This window comes from Pristiophorus japonicus, chromosome 13 (assembly GCF_044704955.1).
Source record: "Pristiophorus japonicus isolate sPriJap1 chromosome 13, sPriJap1.hap1, whole genome shotgun sequence".
NCBI lineage: Eukaryota > Metazoa > Chordata > Chondrichthyes > Pristiophoridae > Pristiophorus > Pristiophorus japonicus.
This window is the reverse complement of record NC_091989.1, coordinates 35,875,634-35,899,472: the sequence shown is the minus strand read 5'-3', so window position 1 is coordinate 35,899,472 and position 23,839 is coordinate 35,875,634. Positions and strand designations below refer to the sequence as shown.

The 23,839-nt window shown below is 46.2% G+C and overlaps 1 protein-coding gene across 1 annotated transcript in view; it reads left to right on the top strand.

Annotated features, from left to right (window-relative positions):
* Positions 1-23,839, top strand: part of LOC139277981 (guanine nucleotide-binding protein G(t) subunit alpha-3-like) — a 72,842-nt gene that overhangs the window by 5,290 nt on the left and 43,713 nt on the right. The window contains exons 2-5 of the mRNA XM_070896629.1: positions 452-494; positions 2,107-2,248; positions 12,948-13,105; positions 13,545-13,673. Coding sequence (XP_070752730.1) covers positions 452-494; positions 2,107-2,248; positions 12,948-13,105; positions 13,545-13,673 — 472 coding nt within the window. The remainder of the gene's footprint in view (positions 1-451; positions 495-2,106; positions 2,249-12,947; positions 13,106-13,544; positions 13,674-23,839) is intronic.

Here is a 23,839-nt window from a genome sequence, read left to right as displayed (position 1 = left end):
CAGGAATTGAACTCGGGGCCCCAGAGGAGAAAGGCCAGTGTCTGACCCATTGGAGCATCCAGTTCCCCAAATCCTCCCAGTTTTTAGAAAATGTACCACATTTTAAGAACAAGAAAAGAATACTAGGGCCTAAAAACTCACTACTTTTTCATTGATTTTAACCCAAGCCTGCTGCCTTCTCATTACATCCTTTCTTTATCAACACGTATTCTTGTCTCTTGAATCCCTTCATATTATTTGTAGCAGTAGCTTCCCCATTGCAGATAAATTAGAATTGTTTAACATTTTCACAGATTCAGGCTCCCTTATTTGCTAGCGGTGGTCTTCTTTGCTCAAATAAGAACAGTGCGAGCAAACCAGAGGGCTTCTCGGCCTCGCCGGAAAGTACATTGGAGAGTAATATATTAAAGTGAGTTATTGTCTTGTTTATTTTCTTCATTTCATGTTACAGGTGCTGGTGAATCGGGTAAAAGCACAATAGTCAAACAGATGAAGTAAGTAGAGGAAATTAAATGTAATTCTGTAACTGAATAAATGCATGTTGTGTATTGTATTGCAGTGTAAATGATCTATACCAATCTATACATTTATAAAGTTTCTTGATCATATGAAGATTTCATCAAGTTATCAATTCAGCAAAGATAATAAAGTGATCCAATCTTCTGTCAAATATCCAATTGTCCAAAGACTAAATAGAAAGGTAACTAAGTGAACCATAGAGAAAGGATATCCAACAATCCCAACAGCAGAAAGACATACTGGACACAATAGTCAATGCTTTGAGGCAGTTGATCCCTATCCAGTAAATTATCATCAAATTCTGCCAGTGTTCAGAAACTGTTAAAGCTTCATTTTCAGCTTCTGATGACAACTTACATTTATATAGCGCTTTTAATGTCATAAAACATCCCAAGGTGCTTCCCAGGGGGCCTTATCAAACAAACCTTGAAAAAAGCCACATAAGGAGATATCAGAAATGCGAGGGTATACCTATCAGGAAAGGATGAACAGGCTGGGTCTCTTTTTTTTTCTTGAAAAAAGAAGACTGAGGGTTGACCTAATAGAGGTCTTTAAAATTAGGAAAGATTTTGATAGAGTAGATACAGAGAGAGTGTTTCCACTTGTGGGGAACAGCAACACTAGAGGCCATCAATATAAGATAGTCACCAAGAAATCTAATAGGGAATTCAGAAGAAACACCTTTACCCAGAGAGTGGTGAGAATGTGGAACTCACCACCACAAGGGAGTGGTTGAAGCGAATAGTATAGATGCATTTAAGGGGAGGCTAGGTAAGTACATGAGGGAGAAGGGAATAGAGGGTTATGCTGATAGAGTTAGATGAGAAAAGCTGGAAGGAGGAGCATAAACACTGGCATGGACTGGTTGGGCCGAATGGCCTGTTTCTGCGCTGTAATCCTACATATTCGGACAGGAAGGGAATTTGGATATCCAGCAGTGTGGTGGGAGTAGGATCAAGGGAGCAGGAGGTGCGTGTCATGGATGAGATGAGGGCATGATGGAGGAGAGAAACTGGAGAATGATGCCGGTTCAAGGCTAGGGCAGGGGGGAACCTTTGGGGATGTTTGCACTGGTCGGCTACGGGAAGGGAGGGAAGCGGCAAAGGCAGCTGTACGGATAGTCTCAATCTTTGTGACAAAGAAGTTCATGACAACCTTGCACTTGTTGGAGGTGAGGGTGGATGAGGCGGGGGAGAGGGGTTTAAGAAGAGGGTTTGCAGTGGAGAAGAGAAGCCGGAGGTTATCTTTGCATTCCAGGATGATCCTGCAATAGTGAACACCAGAATTCTTTTAATTCCTCATCAGAAATGAATTATTTTATTTAAAAAACAATGAATGTATTCTTATTTGGATATCCTATCACTTTCTGTTACATTAGGATCATTATGAAAGTATAAACTGAGCTATTACTTCCTATGATTAGCACTCACTCTTTAAAAACAAGAAAAGCCTTTTAGAAATGCATGCTAATGTGTTGCATCTAAGTAACAAACCACTGATTAAAGTGGGTATTCTCAGCAACACCATCATAGATTTACTGGGAAACCTGTCCCCAGCACTAAAACTGATATATTTCTTCTCTTACAGAATCATCCATAAAGATGGCTACACAGACCAGGAATGTATGGAATTTAAAGCTATCATTTATAGCAACACAGTACAGTCCATGCTGGCAATTGTGCGGGCAATGTCCTTATTAGGTATTAGCTATCATGACCCAGCCAGGAAAGTAAGTAATTATATTCACTCTGTGTACTGTGCAAGGCTAATGTATATAACACCAATTACAATACTTGCTTAAACCCCTCGAGATGCCTGCGCTCCTCTAATTCTGCCCTCTTGAGCATCCCTGATTATAATCGCTCAACCATTGGTGGCCGCACCTTCTGTTGCCTGAGCCCTAAGCTCTGGAAGTCCCTCCCTAAATCACTCCGCCTCTCTACCTCGCTTTCCTCCTTCAAGACGCTCCTTAAAACATATCTCCTTGCCTGCCCTGATTTCTCCTTATGTGGCTCGGTGTCAAACTTTTTCTCTCATAATGTTCCTGTGAAGCACCTTGGGATGTTTCACATTAAAGGCGCTATCTCAATACAAGTTGTTGTTGTTGTTAAATGAAAGTAAAATTTTCTTCCATACCCATTTCTTTTAGTGTTCTTCCCACTGCTCATTTCAGTTATTTGCAAATGTTGCGTCAGTGCAGCCTTCGGCTGCCTGAGGAAAAGAGTGTTTGACGACCAGGCCCACAAATCTACAACCAAGCTCATGGTCTGCAGGCCTGTAGTAATACCTGCCCTCCTATATGGCTCAGGGGCATGGATGATGTACAGAAGACACCTCAAGTCGCTGGAGATATATCACCAACGATGTCTTCGCAAGATCCTACATATCCCCTGGGAGGACAGGCGCACCAACATCAGTGTCCTCGCCCAGGCCAACATCCCCAGGATTGAAGCACTGACCACACTCGATCAGCTCCGCTGGGCAGGCCACATAGTTTGCATGCGAGACACGAGACTCCCAAAGCAAGTGCTCTATGCGGAGCTCCTTCACAGCAAACGAGCCAAAGGTGGGCAGCAGAAACGTTACAAGGACACCCTCAAAGCCTCCCTGATAAAGTGCGACATCACCACTGACACCTGGGAGTCCCTGGCCAAAGACTACCCTAAGTGGAGAAAGTGCATCCGGGAGAGCGTTGAGCACTTCGAGTCTCAACGGCGAGAGCGTTCAGAAATCAAGCGCAGGCAGCGGAAAGAGCGTGCGGCAAACCAGTCCCACCCACCCCTTCCCTCAACGACTATCTGTCCCACCTGTGACTCTCGTATTGGACTGTTCAGCCACAAAATAACTCACTTCAGGTGTGGAAGCAAGTCTTCCTCAATTCCAAGGGACTGCCTATGATGATGATGCCTGGTATAGACCGAGTATTACAAAAGCAAAATACTGCAGATGCTGGAATCTGGAATAAAAACAGAAAATCCTGGAAATCTCAGCAGGTCAAGCAGCATCTGTGGAGAGGAAGCAGGGTTAACATTTCGGGTCGATGACCCTGCGTCAGAACCGATAGACCGGTATTGATGTCCCACAGGAGCAGGGTGACAACTCCCATCATTCATTTCTCTTTCACACATAGGGCGAAACTTTCAACTTTGATGGGCGGAAGCCAAGATAAAAACGAGCAGGTTTCTTACCCACTCAGATCTCAACCATTTCCAATTTAGGGTTTTGCAGGAGGCTGAGGGGCCCACATAAAGAGGCTGGGAGCCTCATAGATTTGTGAAAATCAGGGTCCTATTACATCCAAAAGACCCCAGTGCAATTTTAACTGGGGCCTGAGCTGGGAAACTGCAACAGCAATCCCGCTCGGCAGAAGCCGGTCCGAAGTCAGAAGAAGCCCTTCTGATAAGTTTGTAACTTTCTTTGTGAGGCCTGGAGGAGCAAGAGCTGTTCCCCGGGCCCCACAAGGAACATTGTGGCTTCCCTTGCCATGGTCTCCCCTTCCCTCATGATATCTCCTCCCTGCCACTTACCTGGGGTGGCCCGATCTTCATCTGCTAGCAGCCGTTCTGCACCCTGATCACGGCCATTCCTGGCTAGAAGTGGACCAGCGACACTAAAATCAGGCCCAGGAATTGAAATACTGCGGGGCCTAAAATTTAGGCCAGCAAGTGCATTTCCCACTAATTCCGTCCCCCTCCCCCTACCCCAACCTGAAGCCAACCCCAGTTCAAAAATCAACCCCATCTACTTTAATTAGCATTTTGTGTGTCTTCAGCAGTGTCATTCGTTCACAACACTTGATAAAATTGGGACGTCTTCAGCAGAGCTGAGTGGTTCTATTTACTGTTTTTTTTCTTCTTAAATCACATCTGTGTAATCACCTGAAACCAGTAAAAAGGAATTGGCTTTTAAATTGGGACCTTTTATCTTTTCTCAATTTGGCTTCATATCAGCCATAAGCAGAAAGAAGATTATTATTTTTTTTTTAAATCCTATATTTCAATTTGAGTACCCAATAAAGAATAGACCGTGGGGCAGCTATCTTACCATGATAAATCATTGGAGTTAGAGTGGAATTAAGGTTCTGCATATTTCTGCATTGAAGTCGATGGCACCAGAATTGGGGGAAAATCAGCAATGTTTTATTTAATTTATTAGCCACTAATCCACTGAAACATCTGTAACGTTCATCTCGGGGGAGGGGAAAGCAGGATCTTACCTTGTTAAAAGTGACAGTGTTATGAACGGAATATCGGTCTGAATTATGCCAGCACTGGGCTCTGTTTTATCGGTGGCCAGCGATTTTTTTTCTGGCGCGGAAGTTTTGTTTAGAGATTCCCCAATTATGGGGCGCTGGCGTCGGCTACCAGCGCCAGAATGTTTGGCGCCATACATTCTGGCGCTGGTGTAAGTTGAAAAATACAATACGCGCCATTTCGGGGCATAAGGCCAAGTTTCCTGATTAGCAATATTTTTAAAATAGTACACAAACACTAAAAACACCGTAGGAGAAAGCCTTACCTGCAGTTAAAGGAATCCTCGCTGGCCCACTCCTATCCCCGGCCGAAGGGACTCCCTGGCTATTTTACATAAACTTTATGGAACCTTATATAACTTCAAAAATAAAATAAATAAAAGAAAACTTACTATTGCTGCTACTCCCTCGATGATAGAACTGTAAGCATTTAAATAATAAATAATTCTTTACGACCTTTCCCTTCAATGTCCCAAGTGGCCCAAAATGTTCCAAGATGTTCCTGAAGTCCTGGTAATCCTTAAAAATCGAAACTGCAGGCACAATCATCAGATAAATCACCGAGAAACATCAAGGACAGCCTTCTCACAATCCTCTGTGCAGCCAAATCGACCCGCTGCGATCTCCCGCCGAATTATTGCACGTGCAGTTTTTTTCATTTTTTTTCCCTCTGCGCGTTGCCCGTGCGCAATGAGTTGGTCAGTTTTTGTTTTTTTACACGCATGTGCTGTGCGTTTTAGGCGCACACTCTAATCTCCGCCCGCCCCCCCCCCCCCCCCCCCCCCCCGTCCCCGTCCCCGAAATTGACTTGGGTATCGCCGGCACGACAGGATGCATCGGTTTGCAGAAAACTTGCGGGTTTTGTTCAGCGCGGAAGGACCACAATGAACCGTACCAGTCAGTGTACCCCTTTATTTTTTTCTGAGGGAAAATTGGGACCATAGTTTCCTACTGATTGACAGCAGTAACACTTTAAAATCTTACGGTTTATATGCCGTTCAAGGATTCTTCTTAACTGCCACAATAATTCCATCTGCTGCAACACTTTGGCAGCTCCATTTTAATACCATCCATCGTTGTAGCTTCGGTCGCTTAGTCTGTCCATTTAGGACCATCCAGCCAAGTGATTTTACAAGACAGAAGGAAACCATTCAGTTCACCTGTGCTTGTTCTTTGAGAGTGCAATCTAAATCGAATCCCATAGCCTGAATCTTTTTCTGCTTCAAATGTTTTATCAGACAGAGTAGTTTTGTGATGCACACTTCCCTCCATTTAGAACTAGATTGAGATGAATGAAGCGTATTAAATTTAAGATCCTTAACTGTGAAATGGTCAAGTCTTTCATCTCATCTATAAAATGCTCTCAACAAATTAATCTATAAATTTGATTCTGCTGGATTATATTCCAAACCGTGCCGGTTAAAGATTTGCTAATTCACAATACCATCCAAGCCTCTTTGATTATGTTTTATTCAAACTAACATAAGAAAAGGCTTATTGTTGCTCTTGCAAATTAGCTGTGGAAAGCTTACTCGTTCTGTGGATCAATGCACCACATTATTCACATCACGCAAATTGTCATTCACTTCCCAAGATCGTCCTCTCATCACAAAAATGTCATTGGGTTGCTTGTGCAAGATATTTTCCTGACACGTGTTTCTTCTGAGTATCTTCAATCTCTAAAATGACCCTGATCCTACTTTAAATATTCAGGATTCAGGATAGATTCTTGAAAAGGTTAAGTGAATTGTTGAACCCTCCAGATAAGTGTCACATTCATATGCATGCGCACAGTCAGCTGAAGAACAGGCGCAGCTCTGGAGAATCTATTTTACACATTGTCACATACTTTTTTAAAAAAGATCACAGCACATCAGCTTTTTCTGTGGAGAGCTGTTTCTTTCTTCTGGTGTACACCCCCAAACATTTTAAATTGAAGTTGCCGAAGCAACCAAACAATTGAAGTAAGATCTTTCTGCAGGTGTGATCTGTACCACTAAAATGGAAATGCGTTTTATTGGTTTCTTAAATATTACCGACGTTTCTTATGAGAACAGGGGGTAAAAATTGCCCCACGCCCCGTTTCGATGGTTTTTACAGCAGCTGCGGTTCAGGTCGGCTCTTTGTTTTTTTTGTTTTGATCCAGAAGTCGGTCTTCATGGGGGTGATGACTACACCTGAGGGGCAAAGACGTGGCGGTGACAGCAACTGGGGGGGCGGAACAGAGTCACTGCCGCGATGATGTTATCACGGCGCCGCATCACCACGGCTCTCCCCTTCACTTAAAGGGGAGAGCTTCTGTGATTTTTACACTGGGTCATCAGGAAGGGTTTCGGCTGGGCCGCCAACAGGCAGCCTGGCACCCCCTCTTGGGGCATAATTGTCAGGCCAACATGGCAGTCGGCTGAAAAAAGAAATGGCGGCAGCAGCAGTGCATCGTCCCCTTTAAGGGAAGCTGCACCACCGTTGCAGAAAGCCACCATCATCATCATCGTATGCAGTCCCTCAAAATCGACTTGCGTCAGCTCTGAAAGTGAGTTCTCAGGTGACTGTACAGTCCAATTCGGGAATTACAGTCTCTGTCACAGGTGGGACAGACAGTCGTTGAAGGAAAGGGAGGGTGGGGAGTCTGGTTTGCCACACACTCCTTCCGCTGCCTGCGCTTGTTTTCTGCTCGCTCTCAGCGATGAGACTCGAGGTGCTCACCGCCCTCCCGGTTGCTCTTCCTCCACCTAGGGCAGTCTTTGGCCAGGGATTCCCAGGTGTCGGTGGGGATGTTGCACTTTATCAAGGAGGAAGGGTGTGTTCGAAGAACTGGACCTCAAATCTGGCACCAAGCTTATGGTCTACAGAGCTGTAGTGACACCTGCCCTCCTATGAGTGATCATAGCATGATTGAGTTTCAAATTCAGATGGAGGGTGAGAAAGTTGGATCTCTAACCAGCATACGAAACTTAAGTAAAGGAGACTATGAAGGTATAAGGGCAGAATTGGCTAAAGTGGATTGGGAAAACAGATTGAAGTGTGGGACGGTTGATGAACAGTGGTATACATTTAAAGAGATATTTCACAACTCTTAAGAAAAATATATTCCAGTAAGGAGGAAAGAATGCAAGAGAAAAGATGGCCATCCGTGGCTAACTAAAGAAATAAAGGATGGTATCCGATTAAAAACAAGGGCATACAAAGTGGCCAAAACTAGTGGGAGGACAGAAGATTGGGAAGCTTTTAAAAGCCAGCAAAGAATGACTAAAAAAAATATTAAGAAAGGTAAGATAGACTATGAAAGTAAACTAGCACAAAATATAAAAACAGATAGTAAGAGTTTCTATTAGTATATAAAAAGAAAAAGAGTGGCTAAAGTAATGTTGGTCCCTTAGAGGACGAGACCGGGGAATTAGTAATGGGGAACATGGAGATGGCAGAAACTCTAAACAAGTATTTTGTATCAGTTTTTACGGTAGAGGACACTAACAATATTCCAACAGTGGATAGTCAAGAGGCTATAGAGGGAGGAGGAACTTAACACAATCACAATCACTAAGGAGGTGGTACTCAGTAAGATAATGGGACTAAAGGCAGATAAATCCCCTGGACCTGATGGCTTGCATCCTAGGGTCTTAAGAGAAGTAGCGGCAGGGATTGTGGATGCATTGGTTGTAATTTACCAAAATTCCCTGGATTCAGGGGAGGGCCCAGCAGATTGGAAAACTGCAAATATAACACCCCTATTTAAAAAAGGAGGCAGACAAAAAGCAGGAAACTATAGACCAGTTAGCCCAACATCTGTGGTTGGGAAAATGTTGGAATCCATTATTAAAGAAGCAGTAACAGGACATTTGGAAAAGCAAAAATTGGTCAGGCAAAGTCAGCATGGATTTATGAAGGGGAAGTCATGTTTGACAAATTTGCTGGAATTCTTTGAGGATGTAACAAACAGGGTGGATAAAGGGGAACCAGTGGATGTGGTGTATTTGGACTTCCAGAAGGCATTTGACAAGGTGCCACACAAATGGTTACTGAACAAGATAAAAGTTCACGGGGTTGGGGGTAATATATTACATAGATAGAGGATTGGCTGACAAACAGAAAACAGAGAGTCGGGATAAATGGTTCATTCTCTCGTTGGCAATCAGTAATGAGTGGGGTGCCGCAGGGATCAGTGCTGGGAGCCCAACTATTTACAATCTGTATTAATGACTTGGAAGAGGGGACTGAGTGTAACGTTGCCAAGTTTGCTGATGATACAAAGATGGGAGGAAGGGTAATGTGTGAGGAGGACATAAAGAGGCTGCAGGAGGACATAGACAGGCTAAGTGAGTGGGCAAGAATTTGCAGATGGAGTATAATGTTGGAAAGTGTGAGGTCATGCACTTTGGCAGAAAAAAAATCAAAGAGCAAGTTATTATTTAAATGTAGAAAGATTGCAAAGTGCCACAGTACAGCGGGACCTGGGGGTACTTATGCATGAAACATAAAAGGATAGTATGCAGGTACAGCAAGTGATCAGGAAGGCCAATAGTATCTTGGCCTTTATTGCAAGTGGGATGGAGTATAAAAGCAGGGAAGTCTTGTTATAGCTGTACAGCGTATTGGTGAGGCCACACCTGGAATACTGCGTGCAGTGTTGGTTTCCATATTTACGAAAGGATATACTTGCTTTGGAGGCAGTTCAGAGAAGGTTCACTAGGTTGATTCCGGGAATGAGTGGGTTAACTTATGAGGAAAGGTTGATAGGTTGGGCCTCTACTCATTGGAATTCAGAAGAATGAGAGATGATCTTATAGAAACATATCAAATTATGAGGGGGCTTGACAAGGTGGATGCAGAGAGGATGTTTCCACTGGTGATGGAGACTAGAACTAGAGGGCATGATCTTAGAACTGAGAGGAGGAGAAATTTCTTCTCTCAGAGGGTTGTGAATTTGTGGAATTCGCTGCCTCAAAGAGCTGTGGCAGCTGGGACATTAATTAAATTTAAGACAGAAATAGACAGCTTCTTAAATGATAAGGAGATAAGGGGTTATGGGGAGCAGGCAGGGAAGTGGAGCTGAGTCCATGATCAGATCAGTCATGATCTTATTGAATGGTGGAGCAGGCTCGAGGGGCCTTATGGCCTACTCCTGCTCCTATTTCTTATGTTCTTATGATCTTATAAGACTCAGAGACATGGACCATATACAGTAAACACCTCAAATCGCTGGAGAAATGCCACCAACGCTGTCTCCGCACGATCCTGAAAATCTCCTGGGAGGATAGATGCACCAACGTTAGTGTTCTCGATCAGGTCATCATCCCCAGCATCGAAGCGCTGACCACGCTCGACCAGCTCCGTTGGACGGGTCACATCGTCCGCATGCCCGACACGAGACTCCCAAAGCAAGCGCTCTACTCGGAACTCCTACAGAGCAAGCGAGCCCCAGGTGGGCAGAGGAAACTTTGCAAGGACACCCTCAAAGCCTCCTTGATAAAATGCAGAAAGCTACAGCCTCACTGGACCACCGGGAAAAAGCTTGTTTTGCCCCACCGGGCGGGCCGAAGATTTTCAGAGGGGACTGTCTCGCCGTCGGGGGGAATAGATTGGTGGTGTGCACGGTGTTGACGTGCTTACCACAGATCGGCAGCAGCGGAGCGGTGGGGGCTGGGGAGAGAGATCGGGGCACCGCCAGGAAAACTCGAGAAGGCAATTGGGCTATCAGCGGCCATTCCAGCATAAGTCGGTGGCCACTCTACTCCACAGTGTGGCCGCCGATTTGCGGTGGTTACAGGCCTGAAGCAGAGGGGCAATTTCGGTTTCTAGGGGTTTTAAAGTTGCCTTCATTATAGGATCAACAGAAAGTCTATTCCTTACATTGCTGTTAGTAGGAGCTTGCTGTGCACAAATTGGCTGCCACATTACAACAGTGACTACACTTCAAAAGTCCGCATTGGCTGTAAAGCGCTTTGGGAAGTCCTGAGGTCATGAAAGGCGCTGTAGAAATGTAAGTGTTTCCTTTTTCTTTTCAAAATTCTATTCCAAGCACAGGCGATTAATATTCTATATTCTATGTAATTGAAAACAGAGGCTGATAATATGATGCTGAGTGCCGATAGTGCTGATGTGCATCTTCCACAAGCGACACCTGTGTCAACCTATTAAACTAACATAGTCTTAAAAAGGCTGCCATCTCAAAAAACAGAAAATCTTCATAATATTTTGGCTCATTTTGTCCATGGGTTTTCTATTCCATCAGCAGTGTTACCTATCACTGACTATGAGAAATGCGGAGCTCATTTCTCTGCCTTGTTGATCTCCTTGCTCTGGCAAGCTGTGCAGATATTGTTCTCATAAGCCTATGGGATCAGGATGGATTAACACAAGGGCCGAGCCAAATATAAGGCTTTCGATAAAGCGCACCATAACTCGGGTTGCCACACCGCCCAGATTGTCCTGGAGTTTCCAGGAACAAAAGAATAAACTCCCGAGCATGTTACTGCACATTGGTGTTTTACTGGGCTTTGGGGGCAGATGCAGGGGTTGTGGAGGGGCCTTGAATGTTTTTGGTGCTCAGGACCACAAGAATTCTTAATTCGGCTCTGATTAGGATGTCCACATGTGCTGCCGGGTGAATAGCAGTGAGCTAGTGTCACTCGGGTAAAGGAAGGACACATTTAAACAAACCAGCTCCGTATTTACAGGGTGCCATTGTACATGATCATAGGGAGACATGTTCAATGGTGATTCCCAGGAAAAGGGTGCTGGAGTTTTCTGTCCAAACACATGCATAACAAATTCACCCAAAAGTAGTGGACTGACAATCAAATCGAATTCAGCCTCTATTTTTCCTCATGATAGGATTCTTCCTTCTAAAGCATTCTTCTTTCCCTATGTAGCAAAAAATTAACATGATTTGTGTCTGAGTTACTGTAGAATAGCTTTTCTCAACAAAATACAAATGATAAAGTGCTGAGTTATATAAAAAAGTGGAAGTTGCACTGTGTCGTTATTAAACAGAAATTGAATTGAGTACATTTAACTGATGTATTATTGAAATGTAGATGGAGAGTATTGCAGCATTATTCTTCAGTGAAACTGTAATATATATTAATAATCATAAAATACTAGAATGGCATTCTTAACCTTCAAGTTTTTCTAGTCATGCTAATGAAGAGAAATCTTTCAGGCTTCATATTGGTTATAGAAAGTGTTCGAAATGAGCCAGCACAGGAGTCACAACCTTGGTGCACTCGCACCAACGATGCCTCCGCAAGATCCTACAAATCCCATGGGAGGACAGATGCACCAACATTAGTATCCTCGACCAGGCCAACATCCCCAGCGTTGAAGCACTGACCACACTTGATCAGCTCCACTGGGTAGGCCACATCGTTCGCATGCCAGACACGAGAGTCCCAAAGCAAGCGCTCTACTTGGAACTCCTTCACGGCAAACGAGCTAAAGGTGGGCAGAGGAAACGTCACAAGGATACCCTCCAAGCCTCCCTGATAAAGTGCAACATCCCCACTGACACCTGGGAGTCCCTGGCCAAAGACCGCCCTAAGTGGAGGCAGTGCATCCGGGAGTGCGCTGAGCACCTCGAGTCTCGTCGCCGAGAGCATGCAGAAAACAAGCGCAGGCAGCGGAAGGAGCGTGCGGCAAACCTGTCACACCCTCCCTTACCCTCAACGACTATCTGTCCCACCTGTGACAGGGACTGTGGTTCACGTATTGGACTGTTCAGCCATCTAAGGATTCATTTTAAGAGTGGAAGCAAGTATTCCTTGATTCTGAGGGACTGCTTATGATGATGATGATGATGCACTAGCACTCCACGTTCCGTGGATTACAGGAGTTGGAACATGTGCACAAACAACTTCTGGGACGTCTTGGGGTGAACCAGCCTGGAATGCTGACTGCCATAAACAAGTGTTCATTTTATGGGAAACCACGGCTGTGTGCACAGTCGTCCAAAATCCTTGATTGTTTGTGTAAAACAAAATGGTTGGTAGCTATGGACAACTTCTCCTGGCTTGTGTTGGTATATTGCACAGCACATTGCACACCGCACTTAGCAGAACAGCTGAAACTCGAGACATATTTAGGTGCATTTCTATAAAAATTCAGACTTATACTTTTTTTAATATCAAATGATAATGTTTAGAAACAATTTATTTATTGTCTTTACTTCTCCTTACAGGAAGATGCACAGCACCTTTTTAATCAGGTTGATTCAATAGAGGAAGGGAGTTTGCCAACAGAACTTGTAGAAATCATAGGGAGGCTTTGGAAAGATCCAGGAATTCAGGCCTGCTTTGACAGAGCTTCAGGATATCAGCTCAATGATTCTGCCTCATAGTAAGTGACAGCTACATTTTATACTCAAGAGACATAACATGGAAAAATACATGTATCTAGCATCATAATAATTCATTATTAAAAAAAAATGAACCAAAATCTGGCCCTTTGAATGCTTCATGCATTTGTATGAGATTGTTTTTCCAACTATCTTAACTAAGCAGTTTAAAACAAAGTGGTTAATGCATCACGTTCTTTATGTTAAGGGTGCTATTATAAATGCAGGTTATTATTGTTGCAGGTTGAATAGAGATCCAGTTTTATTTACTTTTGCAAAAGAACGGAATATGATTATACAGTTGCCCTTTTTCCTGTAATCCTATGGTATTATGTTTTACAGGAAGCTTAGAGAGTGTTTTTGGGCAATCCTGGAAGGCTCAGTGAGAAATTTAAGAGTGAAGAGCATTGCAATCACTGGTCTCTCTTTGTATCTCATCAGCTACCTCAATTCTCTGGCGAGGCTCACGGCTCTTGAGTACATCCCATCAGAACAAGATGTTTTACGATCTCGAGTAAAGACAACAGGAATCATTGAGACTCAATTTACATTCAAGGATTTACACTTCAGGTGATTCCTCAATGTAATACAGCCAATTATCCAGGTGGCCCAATACGAGATTGTTCCAATTTTTACATATCAACATCTAGTTTAAGCCTCAATTTGACTCAACATGTTTCTGCTTGCAATCTGTCACTCACAAAGTAATTTTCTACCATAAAATATCAAACTGATTGAAATGGATGTTAAAATGATCTTGAATAAAAAGGAAGGTGAAGAACAGGTACTTTTCATTGTTGTCAGTATGATCCTAGAATAATTCTAACTTTGGCTCATTAGTGGAATTGTCAATGCAATCATGTCACACCAGTTGGTATTGATTTGAAACTTACTGGTGCCTGAAATTTATGATTAACTGAACAATACTGTAGAGAGGTGATGAATTTCAACATTTATTAACTGGCCATTTCCCTGGAGTATTTGCTTCAGGAAAAGGGGACAATAAGTTGCCACTGAATTTATCATCGCTGTAACGTATGGCTCTGTCCAACTGAAGAGCAAAGCAGCACTGCTGCCGCCACACACAGTCCATGTAACAGGCAGCAATGTGATGTGAAGATACATGGGGGGGCGAGTGGCTGACATGTTGGAAGACTGAAGTGTTGGAAGAGGCTATTTTTGCATAATTCCATCTTGGCAGTGCTTATCAAACATTACTTAAGCTGCCACAGCATCCTTGGAGCAAGTGGAAAATTCAGAATTTCCATGGCGGTTCTCCTGATCATTTATGCTGTTTTTCCGATGTTTCCATGGACCTTCTGCCGACGTCATGGCAGATGATTGGGAGAATCGCCACGGAAATTCACCCCCATTTTCTAGGCTAACACTTCAGTGCAGTATTGAGGGAATTGTTGGAGGTGGTATCTTTTGGATGAGATGTGAAACATGGGCCTTGTCAGGTGAACATAAAAGATCTGACGGTGTTATTTGAAGAAGAGCAGTGACTTTTCCTGGTCCCTCAACCAACATTTCTCCCTCAATCAACACCCAAAAAATCCAACTGGTCATTCACCTCATTTACTCTCCTTGCCTGCCTCTTGACTTGCATCCTACATAAGCTACTCGCTGTACACAACTCTGGCCACCTGCATCCTATCCGAAGTTAGGTTCCACTTCCCTATCATCCACGTCAACCCAACATCCATTGGTTCAAAATTCCCCAAATCTGACTTCAGAATTGCTTGTCCTCATCCACAAGGCCTATCATCCTTCAGCCTGATATGCAAGCATGCAGCCTTTGTTCTTCCGAATTCGATCTCTTTAGCATCCCCTTTCCTCCAGTCCACCTTCAGCCACAGTGCCTTCAGCCGCCTTGGCCCAGCACTCTAGAACCCTCTCCCTAAACACCTCCACTCCTTTCAAAAGCCTGCCCAGAACTTTGACCATGACTTTTGTTGTGTATCTGTAAAGCATGCACTCCCATGGTCCGCCACCAGGGAGCGCATCCCCTGAAGTCCCAAGGGATCCCAGCATCCCTTGGGAGCACTGTATATAAGCCGGCCCCTAAGGCCTGTTCCTCACTCTGGAATGTCTTAATAAAGACTGAGGTCATTGTTACTTTAACCTCCCTATATGCAGTCTCATCTGTGTTAGGAACAGAATAACTGGCGACGAGTAGACGACTCCAACGCAAAGATGCAGCAAACTGTGGGCATCCTAGAGAAGTTCTCAGAGGATGAGGACTGGGAAGCCTATGTCGAACGGCTAGACCAGTACTTTGTAGCCAACGAGCTGGACGGAGAAGGAAGCGCTGCAAAAAGGAGAGCGGTCCTCCTCACAGTCTGCGGGGCACCGATCTACAGCCTCATGAAGAATCTTCTGGCTCCGGTGAAAACCACAGATATGTCGTATGAGGAGCTGTGTACACTGGTTCGGGAGCATTTAACCCGAGGGAGAGCGTGCTGATGGCGAGGTATCAGTTCTACACGTGCCAGCGATCTGCAGGTCAGGAAGTGGTGAGCTACGTCGCCGAGCTAAGGCAACTTGCAGGACAATGTGAGTTTGATGGCTACTTGGAGCAGATGCTCAGAGACTTTTTTGTACTGGGCATTGGCCACGAGACCATCCTATGAAAACTGTTGACTGCAGAGACACCGACCCTCAGTAAGGCCATTGCGATAGCACAGGCGTTTATGTCCACCAGTGATAACACCAAACAAATCTCTCAGCACACAAGTGCTAGCAATGTTCATAAATTAACTGGAACTGTGTTTGCGAGCAGAAATGTACAGGGCAGAAACCACGAGTCTGCAACTGCCAGCAGGCCTCTGGTGACCCAGATGAGTCAGAGTCCGCAACAAAGGATGAATGCAAGGGAATTCACACCTTGTTGGTGTTGTGGAGGCTTCTATTCAGCCTATTCATGCCGCTTCAAAGGGTATGTTTTCAAGAACTGTGGAACAATGGGGCACCTCCATCGAGCTTGCAGACGAGCTGCAAGCTCTGCAAAACCTGTTTACCGCCATGTGGCAGAGAAAGATCGGTCCATGGTGGATCAAAGCAATTTCGAGCCTCAGAGAGAGCAGGCAGATGCTGAAGTACATGGGGTGCACACATTTTCGACGAAATGTCCACCTATAATGCTAAATGTAAAATTGAATGGCTTACCCGTAGCCATGGAACTGGACACTGGTACAAGCCGATCGATCATGAGTAAAAAGATGTTTGAGAGACTGTGATGCAATAAGGCACTCAGACCAGCCCTGAGCCCCATCCACACGAAACTGAGAACATACACCAAAGAGCTCATCACTGTCCTGGGCAGCGCCATGGTCAAGGTCACCTAAGAGGGCACGGTACACGAACTGCCACTCTGGATTGTCCCGGGCGATGGCCCCACACTGCTTGGAAGGAGCTGACTGGGCAAAATCCGCTGGAACTGGGATGACATCCGAGCGCTATCACATGTCAATGAGACCTCATGTACCCAGGTTCTTAACAAATTTCCTTCCCTTTTTGAGCCAGGCATTAGAAACTTTTCCGGGGCGAAGGTGCGGATCCACTTGGTCCCAGAGACATGACCCATTCACCACAAGGCACAAGCGGTACCTCACATGATGAGGGAGAGAGTGGAAATCGAGCTGGACAGGCTGCAACGCGAGGGCATCATCTCCACAGTGGAATTCAGCGAGTGGGCCAGATCGATTGTTCCAGTACTCAAAAGTGATGGCACGCTCAGGATTTGCGGCGATTATAAAGTAACTATTAATCGTTTCTCGCTACAGGACCAATACCAGCTGCCTAAGGCAGACAACCTATTTGCGACGCTGGCAGGAGGCAAGACATTCACCAAGCTCGACCTGACTTCGGCCTACATGACGCAGGAGCTGGAGGAGTCTTCGAAGGGCCTCACCTGCACCAACACGCACAAGGGACTGTTCATCTACAACAGATGCCTGTTTGGAATTCGGTCAACTACAGCGATCTTCCAGAGAAACATGGAGAGCCTACTTAAGTCAGTACCACGCACGGTGGTTTTTCAGGACGACATATTGGTCACGGGTCGGGACACCGTCGAGCACCGACAAAACCTGGGGGAGGTCCCCCAGTGACTGGATCACGTAGGGCTGCGGCTGAAGAGGTCAAAATGCGTCTTCATGGTAACAGAAGTGGAGTTTTTGGGGAGAAAGATCGCGGCGGATGGCATTCGGCCCACAGATGCCAAGACAGAGGCTATCAGGAACGCGCCCAGGCCACAGAACGTCACGGAGCTCTGGTCGTTCCTGGGACTCCTCAAATATTTTGGTAACTTCCTACCGGGGTTAAGCACCCTCTTAGAGCCCCTACATGTGTTATTGCATAAAGGTGAGAACTGGGTATGGGGAAAAAAACAAGTAATTGCTTTTGAGAAAGCCAGAAACATTTTATGCTCCAACAAGCTGCTTGTATTGTATAACCCGTGTAAAAGACTCATACTAGCATGTGATGCGTCGTCGTACGGAGTCGGGTGTGTATTACAACAAGCTAACGTTGCGGGGAAGTTGCAACCTGTCGTCTATGCCTCCAGGAGCTTGTCTAAGGCTGAGAGGGCCGCCAGCATGATTGAGAAAGAGGCATTAGCGCATGTGTTCGGGGTAAAGAAAATGCATCAGTACCTGTTATCCGCCTCAAATTTGAGCTGGAAACTGATCACAAGCTTCTCATATCCCTGTTCACTGAAAACAAGGGGATAAATACTAATGCCTCAGCCCGCATACAAAGGTGGGCACTCGCGCTATCAGCGTATAACTATACCATCCGCCACAGGCCAAGCACCAAGAACTGTGCGGATGCTCTCAGTCAGCTACCATTGCCACCACGGGGATGGAAATGGCGCAGCCTGCAAACTTGTTGATGGTGGCGCAGCCCGCAGACTTGTTGATGGTCATGGAAGCGTTTGAAAATTATAAATCAGCTGTCACGTCCCGCCAGATTAGGACTTGGACCAGCCAAGATCCTCTGCTGTCCCGAGTAAAAAACTGTGTACAACATGGGAGCTGGGCCAGCATCCCCATTGAAATGCAAGAGCTAATCAAGCCGTTCCAGCGGCGAAAGGACGAGCTGTCCATTCAGGCAGACTGCCTGTTGTGGGGTAACCACATAGTGCTACCCAAAAAAAGTCAGGGAGACTTTCATCTCGGATCTCCACAGCACACACCTGGGTATAGTAATGATGAAAGCAATAGCCAGATCCCACGTGTGGTGGCCCGGTATCGACTCTGACTTAGAGTCCTGTGTACGGCAATGCTGCGTGTGTGCTCAGTTGAGCAATGTGCCCAGAGAGGCATCACTAAGTTTGTGGTCCTGGCCCTCCAGACCATGGTCAAGGATCCACATCGACTATGCGGGCCAGTTTCTCGGTAAAATGTTCCTGGTGGTGGTGGATGCTTTTTCAAAATGGATTGAATGTGAAATAATGTCGGGAAGCACCGCCACCGCCACCATTGAAAGCCTGAGGGCTATGTTTGCCACCCACGGCCTGCCTGACATACTGGTCAGTGACAACGGGCCATGTTTCACCAGTGCCGAATTTAAAGAATTCATGACCCGCAATGGGATCAAACATGTCACCTCGGCCCCGTTTAAACCAGCCTCCAATGGGCAGGCAGAGCAGGCAGTACAAACCATCAAACAGAGCCTCAAACGAGTCACAGAAGGCTCACTCCAAACCCGCCTGTCCCGAGTACTGCTCAGCTACCGCACGAGACCCCACTCACTCACAGGGGTGCCCCCGGCTGAGCTACTCATGAAAAGGACACTTAAAACCATACTCTCGCTGGTTCACCCCAACCTGCATGATCAGGTAGAGAGCAGGCGGCAGCAACAAAATGTAAATGATGGTCGCGCCACTGTGTCACGGGAAATTGATCTGAATGACCCTGTGTATGTGCTAAACTATGGACATGATCCCAAGTGGATCGTGGGCACGGTGATAGCTAAAGAAGGGAGTAGGATGTTTGTAGTCAAACTAGACAATGGACAAATTTGCAGAAAGCACCTGGACCAAACGAGGCTGCGGTTCACAGACTGCCCTGAACAACCCACAGCAGACACCACCTTTTTCGAGCCCACAACACACACCCGAAGGATCAACGACACCACCCCAGACCAGGAAATCACACCCATCACGCCCAACAGCCCAGCAAGGCCAGGCTCACCCAGCAGCCCTGCAGGGCCAACAACACGCCAGCCCAGCGAGGGCACAGCCAATACACCAGAACAGACATTTGTACCGAGGCGGTTCACCAGGGAAAGAAAGGCTCCCGACCGCCTCACTTTGTAAATAGTTTTCACTTTGACTTTGGGGGGGGGAGAGTGATGTTGTGTATCTATAAAGCATACACTCCGATGTTCCACCACCAGGGAGTGCATCCCCTGAAGTCCCAGGGAATCCCAGCATCCCTTGGGAGCACTGTACATAAGCCGGCCCCTAAGGCCTGTTCCTCACTCTGGAGTGTCTTAATAAAGACTGAGGTCACTGTTACTTTAACCTCGCTGTGTGCAGGCTCATCTGTGTCAGGAACACAATAGCTTTGACCTCCTGCCTTAACTCTTCACCCATAATGTCTCCCTGGCTGGTATCATTTCTGTGAAATGTTTATAATGTTGGTGAAATGTTATTAACTAAAGCATTAGTTATTTTAAATGTGTACATGTATTGCACAGACACATTTTGCTTTTGCAAAACCATGTATTTGTAACAGGGCCCATGTTAACTGGCTTTACTTCCTGACCATTGTATAAGGTTTTCCTAACCCCAATGTTTCTCAGGGATTTGGTCAGCCTTCTGTTGTAACATCAGCGGAGACTGGGGAAACTCCAGGAAAATGGGGGAGACCCGGTTGTGCTAGGTCTCTGCCATTTCCAGAAGTTTCCTTAATGTTTTGTAAGAGGTGGAACTTTCGCCCCCATCCCTTAAGAGGATGGGCAGGGGATGGACCATGGCCAGGGGGCGCAGGGGGAAGGGGTACTCCATGAGCTTTACTCAGGATCTGGCATAGCAGTGAACGCCCATATAGTGAGTGAGTGGAGGTATTTCGGCCTCCATACAGGTGTCTGCGGCCACCCAAAGTGCTGTTTTTTTTTTAACATTTTATAGATTGGTCTCCTTGCTCAGGGGATCAATAGTCCGTGGTCAGCTCTTGGGGTGGGAGAGGTGGGTACACCACTCCCATGGGCAGACAGACACCAGAGATATGCCCAAAGTCACGTTTGTGCCTGCCTCAGCCTTGCAAGTGAGGTGCCCTCCTGCTAACTCCGACAGGGTCAGCGATGGAAAGTACAGTTGGGCATGATCCCATTGTAAGCGGCCTGAGCAATCACACTGCTCACTCTGTGCTAACAAATACCTGGTAATGGACTCTTGTCCCTCAAGATGGCGCTGTTCAACTCTGTATAGAGAAGGGAAGTGCGCCTGAAGCATGCAAAGCAAATTCCATGTAATGTCTATCATTGATGTATTCTTTGAATCTTATTCCTGAAACCTGAAGGAATAATTTGAATCTTTGATTCGCAACCAGAATTTTGATTGTTTTTTCATCCCATTGAGTAGTTGATATGTGGGGCAGAATGCGAACAAAAACAGTTCATGGCATGTCAATGCTTCAAAAAAACAGGGAACAAATAGTTGCTCTGCTTTATAAATCTTGGGGCTAAGCTTCCTGCCCCTCTATCTCCCCCACCCCAGTGCTGGATAGAGCACTCTCGGCCTACAGCCATGCTTCCAGTCTGCTGATGGCGACATCATAGAATCATAGAATGATACAGCACCGGAGGCCATTCACCCCACCGAGCCTGTGCCAGCTGTGTGAAAGAGCTAACCACTTCATCCCACTCCCCTGCTCTTTCTCCACAGCCCTGTAAATTTTTCCCCCTTCAAGTACTTATTCAATTCCCTTTGAAAGTTATTATTGAATCTGCTTCCGCCAATCTTACCACACAGTACATTCCAGATCATAACGACTCGTTGTATAAATTTATTTTCCTCGTGACATCTCAAGTTCTTTTGCCAATTACCTTAAAGCTGTAGCTCTGGTCACCAACTTTTCTGCCACTGGAAACAGTTTCTCTTTATTTACTCTATCAAGACCCTTCATGATTTTGAACACCGCTATTAAATCTCCCCTTCACCTTCACTGCACTAGGAAGAACAACCCCAGCTTCTCCACCTAGAATCAGTGAATAATTACGGCACAGAAAGAGGCCATTTGGCCCGTCGAGCCCGTGCCTAACTGAAGTCCGACATCCCTGGTACCATTCCAGTAAATCTCTTCTGCACCCTCTCTAAGGCCTTGACATCCTTCCTAAAGTGTGGTGCCCAGAATTGGCCTCAATACTCCAGCTGGGGTCTAACCAGTGTTTTATAAAGGTTTAGCTGACGTTCCTAGCTTTTGTACGTTATGGCTCTGTTTATAAAGCCAAGGTTCCCATCTCAACTTGTCCTGCCAAAGGTCAAAGACGTGTACGTATACTCCCGCCCCCTCGGTCTCTCTGTTCATGCAACCACTTAAAAAATATTACCATTCAGTTTATATTGCTTCTCCTCAATGAATCACTTCACACTTCTCTGCGTTAAATTTAATCTGCCATGTGTTAGCCCATTTCACCAGTCTGTCTATATCCTCCTGAAGTCTGTTCCTCGCCTCCTCACCGTTTACCACATTTCCGAGTTTTGTGTCATCTGCAAACTTTGAAATTATGCCCAAGTCCAGGTCATTATTATATATCACAAAGAGCAGTGGTCCCAACACCAACCCCTGGGGAACATGCCTGCACACTTCCCTCCAGTCTGAAAAACAAACGCTCACCACGCTCTGATATGATTGTATCCAAGCAGTTTGTAGGGGACTTTAAACTACATCTCTGCAATGGGACTGCATCTCCCACAGGTGCAGATATGACTCCCCCACCTTGCTAGGAAGCCCCAGAAGTCCTGGGGCAACATAACGGGCACAGAGACTTGGTGAAACAGGCCTGCAGTTCTTTTTCCTGAGCTTTGTGCCTGGGGAAATGGCATTCTCTCAGGGCAAAAGTAAGAAATAATCAACCACCTCCCTCTTTACATTTTAAGGATGTGACGAGCTTCACTGATATTTGGTAAGTCTTCCTGTTTTGAAGCTTTTGTCACAATCTCACTTAAGATTCATTTGTCATCATCATAGGCAGTCCCTCAGAATCGAGGAAGACTTGCTTCCACTCTTAACATGAGTCCTTAGGTGGCTGAACAGTCCAATACGAGAACCACAGTCCCTGTCACAAGTGGGACAGACAGCCGTTGAGGGAAAGGGTTGGTGGGACAGATTTGCCGCATGCTCTTTCCGCTGCCTGCGCTTGGTTTCTGCATGCTCTTGGCGATGAGACTCGAGATGCTCAGCGCCCTCCTGGATGCACTTCCTCCACTTAGGGCGATCTTTGGCCAGGGACTCCCAGGTGTCAGTGGGGATGTTGCACTTTATCAGGGAGGCTTTGAGGGTGTCCTTATAACGTTTCCTCTGCCCGCCTTTAGCTCGTTTGCCGTGAAGGAGTTCCGAGCAGAGCATTTGCTTTGGGAGTCTCGTGTCTGGCATGTAGACAATGTGGCCTGCCCAGCGGAGCTGATCAAGTGTGGTCAGTGCTTCAATGCTGGGGATGTTGGCCTGGTCGAGGGCGCTAATGTTGGTGCGTCTGTCCTCCCAGGGGATCTGTAGGATCATGCAGAGACATCGTTGGTGGTATTTCTCCAGCGACTTGAGGTGTTTACTGTACGTGGTCCATGTCTCTGAGCCATACAGAAGGGCGGGTATTACTATAGCCTTGTAGACCATGAGCTTGGTGGCAGATTTGAGGGCCTGGTCTTCAAACACTCTTTTCCTCAGGCGGCCGAAGGCTGCACTGGTGCACAGGAGGCAGTGTTGAATCTCGTCGTCGATGCCTGCTCTTGTTGATAAGAGGCTCCCGTGGTAAGGGAAATGGTACACATTGCCCTGGGCCTCGCCGTGGATCTTGATGACTGGGGGACAGTACTGAGCGGCGAGGACAGGCTGGTGGAGGTCCTTTGTCTTACAGATGTTTAGCATAAGGCCCATGCTTTCGTACGCCTCAGTAAATACGTCGACTATGTCCTGGAGTTCAGCCTCTGTATGTGCGCAGGTGTAGGCGTCGTCCGCGTACTGTAGCTCGCGACAGAGGTTGTGGTGGTCTTGGATCTAGCCTGGAGCTGGCAAAGGTTGAACAGGTTCCTGCTGGTTCTGTAGTTTAGTTCCACACCAGCGGAGAGCTTGTTGACTGTGAGGTGGAGCATGCCAGCGAGGAAGATTGAGAAGAGGGTTGGGGTGATGACGCAGCCCTGTTTGATCCCAGTCCGGACGTGGATTGGGTTTGTAATGGATGCGTTGGTAAGGATCACGGCCTGCATGTCATCGTGGAGCAGGCGGAAGATGTTGACAAACTTTTGGGGGCAGCCAAAACGGAGGAGGACATTCCATAGACCCTCGCAGTTGATAGTGTCAAAGGCCTTTATAAGGTCGAAGAAGACCATGTATAAGGGCTGATGCTGCTCCCTGCATTTTTCCTGCAGCTGTCGCGCTGCAAAAATCATGTCCGTTGTGCCCCGTAGGGGACGAAATCTGCACTTCGACTCCGGGAGGAGCTCCTCGGCCACAAGGAGAAGACGGTTGAGGAGAACTCTAGCGACGACTTTCCCAGTGGCTGATAGCAGG